Source organism: Poecilia mexicana, unplaced genomic scaffold (genome assembly GCF_051168715.1).
Source record: "Poecilia mexicana isolate PSO_F unplaced genomic scaffold, ASM5116871v1 scaffold_14, whole genome shotgun sequence".
Classification (NCBI taxonomy): domain Eukaryota; kingdom Metazoa; phylum Chordata; class Actinopteri; order Cyprinodontiformes; family Poeciliidae; genus Poecilia; species Poecilia mexicana.
Window position 1 is genome coordinate 25262617 of NW_028263383.1, and position 9447 is coordinate 25272063.

At 42.6% G+C, this 9447-nt stretch overlaps 2 protein-coding genes across 2 annotated transcripts; both read left to right on the forward strand.

The window, feature by feature from the left end:
• Positions 1 to 265: 265 nt before the first annotated feature.
• LOC106918540 (odorant receptor 131-2-like) lies at positions 266 to 1571 on the forward strand. The gene has a single exon (XM_088012535.1). It carries the CDS (start codon positions 288 to 290, stop codon positions 1278 to 1280), a length of 993 nt encoding a protein of 330 aa, XP_087868661.1. The 5' UTR covers positions 266 to 287; the 3' UTR covers positions 1281 to 1571.
• Positions 1572 to 5665: 4094 nt separating this feature from the next.
• LOC106918567 (odorant receptor 131-2-like) lies at positions 5666 to 7122 on the forward strand. Its single transcript, XM_014988428.2, has one exon. The coding sequence runs from the start codon at positions 6029 to 6031 to the stop codon at positions 7010 to 7012; it is 984 nt and encodes a 327-aa protein (XP_014843914.2). The 5' UTR covers positions 5666 to 6028; the 3' UTR covers positions 7013 to 7122.
• The last annotated feature ends 2325 nt before the right edge of the window (positions 7123 to 9447 follow it).

Genomic DNA, 9447 nt, shown 5'->3' on the forward strand with positions numbered 1-9447 from the left:
TGAGCATCATCATGAAAACATTTCCTGTTATAGTGAAACTTTGCATGCAAACTTTTGTTTGTCAACAGAACACAGTACTGAATCAGTAATGAAGTGTTGATGACGTTCTGCTGCTCAGTGGTCATGTGATGTTTACAGCCCTCAGCTGGTGGCAGCAGAGAGAGGATGAGATAAAAGCTGATGACAGGAAGTGGATCTGCCAGTCTGGCCCGTCTGATGCTGCAGGGTTGTAGTGGCAGTGACCTCTGTGACCTCTGTGGCCCTGCTGGGTCTGTCATGATGCTGTGATGCTGAGGAGGAGGAGTGCGCTGAACGTGACGGTGACTGGGCCTCACCAGGGGGTCCTGGGCCTGGTGCTGTTCACCATCGTCACCACGCTGCCATGCTGCGTGTTCCTCTTCATCAACCTCACCATGCTGTACACGCTGCGCAGCCGGCCGCTGTTCAGAGAGGCGTCCCGCTACGTGCTGCTGTTCAACCTGCTGCTGGTGGACACTGTGCAGCTGTTCCAGAGCCAGTCCATGTTCCTGCTGTCCGCGGTCAGCCTCACGCTGCTGTACCCTGTGTGCGCCGCGCTCATTGCCTTCAGCAGCCTGGCCCAATGCGTGTCCATGGTCACGCTGGTCAGCATGTGCCTGGAGCGGTACGTGGCGGTGTGCTACCCCCTCAGGCACAGCGCCATCGTTACCCTGAGGAACACCGGCGCCGCCATCAGCGTAATCTGGGCCGTCAGCTCCTCACACGTGATCGTCCAGCTCAGCCTGATGCTGTCCCGCTTCTCGGTAGCTGACCTGGGGGTCATGCAGATGGTGTACTACTGCGGGAAGGAGAGCGCCTTCATTGACCCCGTGTCTGACCAATACGACAGAGCCTTCACCTACTTCCTGTTCCTGCTGGGGGCGGCCACCGTCTCCTTCGCCTATGCCGGCATCATCATGGCGGCGCGCTCTGCGTCCACGGACAAAGCGTCGGCATTGCGGGCGCGGCGCACGCTGCTGCTGCACCTGGTGCAGCTGGGCCTCAGCATGTCCTCCACCGTCTACAACTCGCTGCTGATCGTCATCACCAGCAGCCTGGAGCGCGTCCCGGCCGTCCGCCTGCAGATCAGCCTCTACATGGCCGTCATCATCCTGCCCAAGTGCCTCAGCTCGCTCATCTACGGCCTCAGAGACCAGAACATCCGGCCCATCCTCATCATGAACCTCATCTGCCAGTGCAGAGGCTGCGCTCTCCACACCAGAACCAGAACCAAGAACAGAACCAGAGTCCAGCTCAGCTGAGACGTTCACGGGAAACTGGGAAAATAAAGACGATGATGGGAGGAAATCAGAATGTTCAGCAAATAAACCTGGTACTGTTTTCACTGAACTGATGATTTATGGGAAATGACTGAAGGAGTAATAATAATAATAATAATAATAATAATAATAATAATAATAATAATAATAAGTTTTTACTTGCAGAATGACTTCAGTAGATCATAAACATGTTTGTCTAATATTTAAAACATGAAGCTGAATTTTCATGAAGAACTTTTGAGTGATTTGTTGAAACCTGCAGCTTTTAAAACAACCTGAACTTTGATTAAAAACATTTTAAACATTAATCCTGCTGTGTTTTAGTGAACCTGTCTGCCTTAATGTTGTATATGAAATATCAGGATTGTTATGTTACCATATTTAATATGAAGGAAAACAGGTTTCCATCATCATCATCGTCATCATCAGGTTCAGGATGTTTAAATCAAACTGAATCAATTCCAGCTGTAGAGTGATTCCTCTCTGTAGATAAAACTGGAATCAGAGCAGAGTTCTGCAAACACTGAATTCCTCTAAAGGTTAAAATCTCATTAAGTTTAAATCTGTTTTTGATTCATAATAACTGGAACATTGGTTTATTTTGGTTATATTCCAACTCTCAGCTATGTTTCTTTATTAAGCCACTGTAACTGTTTAGTTTTGTGTTTTTATTATATAAAGCAGTTTTTCATGCTGTTTTGCTCAAAGGTCAGAGGGCAGCTGGAGGTTAGCAAACTGATCTTGAGTTTGATGAATAAAATTCTTCTGCAGGATTTGAACAAGTTCATGAATAAAATCTCGTTTTAATGACTTGATAACTCAGAGTAAAGAGCATCAGTCATTTTCTCTGGTTTTCATCTTCATCGTTCTGCTCCTCATCACATTTCACTGCTCAGCTCAGAAAACCACAGAGACGTTGCTTTCATATGTTTTATGGATTTTATAAAACCCTACTTCAAATGTTTGGTGATCTTATTCTCATAATTATCTTAATAATAAGGATAAGAAAACCCGACCAGAGGCGGCCCCAGCCTGTGTGGTGCCCTGGGCGAACCACCCCACCGACGGGCCCTGACAATCTTCAGTGTTCATCCAGTTTATGAACATTTTTCACTCAGTTATGCCTTTGATATTATATTTTGAAATAATATTAAATTAACCTGAGGACTTTAACATTTTTTATGATAATATTCAAGTATTTACGTCAGCAGATGAATAAACATGTTGATGGTCAGATTTTGTCTCTTAACCCTGGAGGGGAAACCAGGCAGTCGGCCCACTGGCTGCCAAACAGAGTTATTTATCTGACATCCTAACTTTGTTTATTCAGTGGGAGCAGCAGGAAAATCAGGAGGCTTTATTAAATCTACAGAAAAAAATATATAAAGAAAGTCACCAGAAGATGTTGAGTTGTTAAGTTAAGTTGAAGTGAGACTGTAATAAGAAAAATAAAAAATTAAAATTAAGGGAGTTTGAGATGTAAAAGTTAGTTCATCAGCAGTGACGTTGTACAGGGAAGCTGAAGTGAGTAAAGATTTTTTATAAAAATGTTTTTCACAGACATAAAATCACAAAACACTGTATAATAAAAATCAACCTGGTTGAGGGTAAAGTCTGTCCTCTTGATGGATTTTCTGTTTCTAACCACCAGACGTCACATATTTACATGTGACAGACTGAATTTATCTGAGCTGAGATGAAACTGAAACTATTCAGCATCAGAACATCAGCAGGAACAAAAACACATACCAAACACCGACATGATGGATTAAACTCTTCTTCATAAGAACATTTATTAGATTATATATTTTTTTACGTAGGATTATATCTGTTTTATCACTGTCTATGTTTTGGGAATATTTCTGTATTTGACTGTTCTTTACCTCCATAATATTAACTATCTAAAAGTTTAAAGATTTCAAATTATTGTTTTTGTAGGATTTTATATAAAAGAGTCACCAAACTTTATCATCAGTAATTTTCTAAATCCAGTCTGTTGCTGCTCATTTCCTGATAAACTTTGACTTCCTATTTATATCGGTGGATATTTTGTGTTTCGTTTCTATCCATCCATCTTCCGCTTGTCCAGAGTCAGCAGCTTCAGTAAAGAGACCAACACGTCCCTCTCCCCAGTCGAACCCAGCAGAATAACATCGTCCCTCCAGTGTGTCCTGGTCTTCCTCTGGGTCTCCTCCCAGTAGGACCTGAACTCTTCACCAGCGAGTCTCCATCCTAACCAGATGCTGATCCACCTCAACTGGCTCCTCTCAGTGTAAAGGAGCAGTGGCTCTACTCTGTGTCCCTCCTGGATGACTGGGCTTCTCTCTCTGAGAGAGTCCAGACACCCTGCAAAGAAAACTCATTTCAGCTGCTTGTATCCGTGACCTTGTCCTTTTGTTCATGACCATAGATGAGGGTGGGTACGTAAATCAACAGGTAAATTGTGGTTCTTCACTTTTTGGCTCAGCTCTCTCTTCACCAGGACAGACCGGCACAGCGCCCGCTTCACTGCAGACCCTGGATCTGAATCCATAGAGTGTTTCTCTGTCATGTTTCTTCAGGTCAATGAAGGTTCTTCTCCACTGACCTCTGGTCCAGGTCTGAGAAAATTTAATCAGGAAGCTTTTTGGAGTCCTTGAAAGTGAAAAAAATTTCTTGGTCACTATTGTGACCGGTGACTTTACATGGGCTAATTTAGAAATATTTGCAATAAATTGCATGTATGACAAAGTGCAACATTTTTTTCCTCACCTTATGGATCATGAAGTATAATTTGACATCAATGAAGGCTGAGGCAGCTGTTTAGTAAAAGTAAGAAAGTTAGCATCACTTAAACTCTATGTTTTTCATAATTTTTGCCAAAAAATGTTCAGTAATTAGCATCAGTGTAAAAAAGTGTTGGAATTTGTTGATTTTGCGTGAATTTACACAAAAGATCCTCAAAAACTGGAGGGATTAACTGATGCAATCTGGCAGTAAGTAGATAAAAACTGCTTTGATTTGATCAATAAAATAATATTTAATAATATTTATTTTGACAGCTCTATTTATGTGTTCCTCTAGTCTAAAAACTATGGTAGGCTGGATTTGGCCCCCAGGCCTCGAGTTTAACACATGTGATGTGTTGGAACCTGCACATAATCATGGACACAATGTGGACCATATTATTTCTAACGTTTCAATTATATCTAAAATTGTAGTGCTTGATGTTGCATTTCCAGATCATTTGGGGTATTTTTTAACAGTTTTCTCCCTGCTTAAATAGAAACTATACCCAACCCAGATAGCACAATATGGGTGAAACAACATTGAAACAAAGTCAGGCAGAGACATTGAATCTACGCTGAAGCCAGATTCAGCGTAGATTCACGCTGAATCTACGCTGAATCTACGCGTAGATTCAGATACCTGAAATGTATCTGAAATTTCAGGTATTTCAGGTAATTTCCTGAAATGGAAATTTCCGTTGAAATTTCCATTTCAACGGAAATTTCCATTTCCGTTGAAATGGAAATTCCGTTTCAACGGAATTTCCATTCCGTTGAAACGGAATGGAAATTGGTCGTTGAGTTGTATGTTGAATCAACGTTAGGGTTTCAACCATAACTGACACTATATCAACGTTGATTCAACCATCATTTGAATGTGGATTTGCATGCATATTTGTGTTTAATTTACATTGAATCAATCCCTAAGGTCTGCACCTGCATGAGTTCACCACCAATGTTTACTGATGATGTCCAACTGCCTGGTGATGAATTCATAAGAAACCCTCTCTGAACATTAAAACCCTGAGCTGTAGTCTGACAGAGGAGAGGGAGAATGTCCAAAGATCCTCCTCCATGATGAAGCATCAAAGATCCAGGAGCAGGAAAAGCTCTGGATGAACTACAGAGAAACCCAGAGTCCATGAGAAAGACCAAAACAAGCCATTATGGGAAGATAAAACTCAGAAAGTGGATAATGTTGACGAGTCCTACCAATGGACTGAAGGCCGGCACAGAAGACGAGATCAGGAACAGGATCTCAGACCAGTGGAGGTCAGGGTCCACCACACCGTAACAGAACCAAGATGGAGGCTGAGCAAAAACTGAAACCGGCCAACAGGTAGCAGCTGTTTGGAGCTGGTTGGTAAAGCCAACATGAAGCACCATAGCCTGGAGGTGGGAACAGTCTAATGTCTGATCAGATTCATTAACTCTGGGACTGAAGAGTCTGACATCCTGCTGACTTTCCAGTTCCAGACCAATAAACATGATGACCAACCAACTGGGTGGACAAAACAGAAAAGATCTTCAGGGATCTGGAAGAAAACCATCAACCTTTAGAGGACAGACCAATGAAATCCTCAGGGACCATCGTGAGGAAGAGGACAGCTGCGGTCCTTTGTTTTTATTCATTCAGTGAATCGTGTTGAAAATGAATCAGCAGGTCTGACCTACATGAGCATCATCATGAAAACATTTCCTGTTATAGTGAAACTTTGCATGCAAACTTTTGTTTGTCAACAGAACACAGTACTGAATCAGTAATGAAGTGTTGATGACGTTCTGCTGCTCAGTGGTCATGTGATGTTTACAGCCCTCAGCTGGTGGCAGCAGAGAGAGGATGAGATAAAAGCTGATGACAGGAAGTGGATCTGCCAGTGTGGCTGGTCTGATGCTGGGGGGTTGTAGTAGCAGTGACCTCTGTGACCTCTGTGGCCCTGCTGGGTCTGTCATGATGCTGTGATGCTGAGCAGTAGGAGTGTGCTGAACGTGACGGGGCCTCACCAGGGGGTCCTGGGCCTGGTGATGTTCCCTATCATCACGCTGCCATGCTGCGTGTTCCTCTTCATCAACCTCACCATGCTGTACACGCTGCGCAGCCGGCCGCTGTTTAGAGAGGCGTCCCGCTACGTGCTGCTGTTCAACCTGCTGCTGGTGGACACCGTGCAGCTGTTCCAGAGCCAGTCCATGTTCCTGCTGTCCGCGGTCAGCTTCACGATGCTGTACCCGGTATGCGCTGCGCTCACCGCCTTCAGCAGCCTGGCCCACTGCGTGTCCGTGGTCACGCTGGTCAGCATGTGCCTGGAGCGGTACGTGGCGGTGTGCTACCCCCTCAGGCACAGCGCCATCGTTACCCTGAGGAACACCGGCGCCGCCATCGGCATCATCTGGGCCGTCAGCTCCTCACACGTGATCGTCCAGCTCAGCCTGATGCTGTCCCGCTTTTCGGTAGCTGACCTGGGGGTCATGCAGATGGTGTACTACTGCGGGAAGGAGAGCGCCTTCATCGACCCCGTGTCTGACCAATACGACAGAGCCTTCACCTACTTCCTGTTCCTGCTGGGGGCGGCCACCGTCTCCTTCGCCTATGCCGGCATCATCGTGGCGGCGCGTTCTGCGTCCACGGACAAAGCGTCGGCATTGCGGGCGCGGCGCACGCTGCTGCTGCACCTGGTGCAGCTGGGCCTCAGCATGTCCTCCACCGTCTACAACTCGCTGCTGATCGTCATCACCAGCAGCCTGGAGCGCGTCCCGGCCGTCCGCCTGCAGGTCAGCCTCTACATGGCCGTCATCATCCTGCCCAAGTGCCTCAGCTCGCTCATCTACGGCCTCAGAGACCAGAACATCCGGCCCATCCTCATCATGAACCTCATCTGCCAGTGCAGAGGCTCCGCTCTCCACACCAGAACCAGAACCAAGAACAGAACCAGAGTCCAGCTCAGCTGAGACGTTCACTATAAACTGGGAAAATAAAGACGATGATGGGAGGAAATCAGAATGTTCAGCAAATAAACCTGGAACTGTTTTCACTGAACTGATGATTTATGGGAAATAAATGACTGGAATAATAATAATAATAATAATAATAATAATAATAATAATAATAATAATAATAATAATAATAAGTTTTTACTTGCAGAATGACTTAAGTAGATCATAAACATGTTTGTCTAATATTTAAAACATAAAGCTGAATTTTCATGAAGAACTTTTGAGTGATTTGTTGAAACCTGCAGCTTTTAAAACAACCTGAACTTTGATTAAAAACATTTTAAACATTAATCCTGCTGTGTTTTAGTGAACCTGTCTGCCTTAATGTTGTATATGGATTTTCATTATGTCTATGCTTAATAGGAAGGAAAACAGGTCATCATCATCATCATCATCATCATCATCATCTTCATCTTCATCATCAGGTTCAGGATGTTTAAATCAAACTGAATCATTTCCAGCTGTAGAGTGATTCCTCTCTGTAGATAAAACTGGAATGAGAGCAGAGTTCTGCAAACACTGAATTCATGTAAAGTTTAAAATCTCATTAAGTTTAAATCTGTTTTTGATTCACAATAACTGGAACATTAGTTGGTTTTAGTTATATTCCAACTCTCTGCTATGTTTCTTTATTATGCTGCTGTAACTGTTTGTTTAATTTTGTGTTAGACCTGCTTCTACCAGGTCTGGTAGTAATTATCCTGCCTTGCTCAAAGGTCAGAGGGCAGCTGGAGATTATAAAACTGATCTGGTTTGAGTTTGGTGAATAAAACTATGTAATTGGATTTTAACCAAGTTCATCAATAAAATCAAAAAGTTAATAAAACTTTAAATTCATCAAAGTTTTAATGATTTTAGAATTCAGAGTAAAAAGAGTCAGTGTATCATTTTGTCTTTTCATCTTCATCGTTCTGCTCCTCATCACATTTCACTGCTCAGTGCTGAAAAGCACAAAGAAACTTTGCTTTGTCTGCATTAAAAATTTAAATTTTACAATTTAGTTAAAAACTTATTTGTATTTTAGCTTTGTTTTTCAGACCCCATGCAGATTTATAGAGGACATATCATGCAAAAGCCACTTTTTTAACCCTTAAACATTTTTTGTGTACTTTTTGTGCAAAAATTTACTTTTTGTGCAAAAAACAAAAAGTAAATTTATTGTTTGTCTTTCTAGTCTATGGGTTATATTTTCCAGTCTGTTAATTTTTCTCTATTGCCTATAATGTATTCTTGTCTATTATGTCACAACATTTACTGTGGAACTGATAAAAAAGGTCATGATTTTCGGCTAATCGGTTTTGTGAGACCTCTTTTTTGCTTTCCTATCAGTAATTTTGTAGTCCAAGTTCAGTTATGTCAAAGTTGCAAGTAAACAAGTCAAAATCTTCTGTTCATGTGTGTTTTAATGCACATGGTTCCCTACATAACCCCCTGGCATCAGAGCATCTTTGATTAAATTTTATTTTTTTGGGAATGTACCTACATTAGTGCAGAAAATCCGTTTGCACAGAGCACTCAAAGAGAAATGTTTCAGCAACCTCTGCCAGCATCAAGAGAGATTTTTCAAAAATACTTAGTCTGAGAAGTAACTTGATTGTGGGTCAGTTCCTTCTCTCTACTGAAACACAGCAAAGCAGTCAGCTGCTGATGACACTAAAGTGACAAAAAAGCTTATATTAGAAATAAGGTTTGTAGGGGTGCACCAAGTTATTGGTGCCGATTTCCTTAGTTTTGGGAGGTTGGTGATCAACTGATACTTACAGTAATCCCATGTATTTTCTAGGGTAATAAAATGTTTTGGATATTACGGTCAGAAGCTGTTGGTATTTTACAATTTTTTACTGTGAAATTTACAGACTTTCTTTTACAGTGTACACATGAAGCCCATCTTATCCCCTAATCTTATCTTCTTCAGCAAAGGTTTAAAAATCAGTCTCTGTCCTCTTCTGCTGTGTGACTGACAGACCGACCCACCAGGTCAGGTCTGAACATTTGCAGTTAACAATAATCTGTTGCCAACTCAGTAATTTTCTTGCTCTACTTCAGTGCTTCTCAAGTCCTCAGGCCCCCCTGCTCTGCATGTTTTAAATGTGCCTGTATTTCACAACAGTTGATCTAAATGATTACATTACCTCATCTGCAGGCATCAAGTGCTGCAGAAGCTTGTTAATCACCTATAGATTCAATCCAGGTGTGTGGCAGTAGGGAAACACCTAAAACATGCTGGGAAGGGGGGCCTGAGGACTGGAATTGAGAAGCACTGCTCTACATAGTGGCAGCTAGTTTTTGTCAATGTTCAACACTAGGTGGTTGGTTGAAGTGAGGGGAGGAAGGGGAGTTACTATAAAAATGAGAAAAATCCTTCATCTGACCTCCAAACTTAAAGAAAA

What these genes read in the sequence shown, in the direction of transcription:
- LOC106918540 (XM_088012535.1), top strand. Translation starts at nt 288, where the DNA reads ATGCTGAGGAGGAGGAGTGCGCTGAACGTGACGGTGACTGGGCCTCAC.
- LOC106918567 (XM_014988428.2), top strand. Translation starts at nt 6,029, where the DNA reads ATGCTGAGCAGTAGGAGTGTGCTGAACGTGACGGGGCCTCACCAGGGG.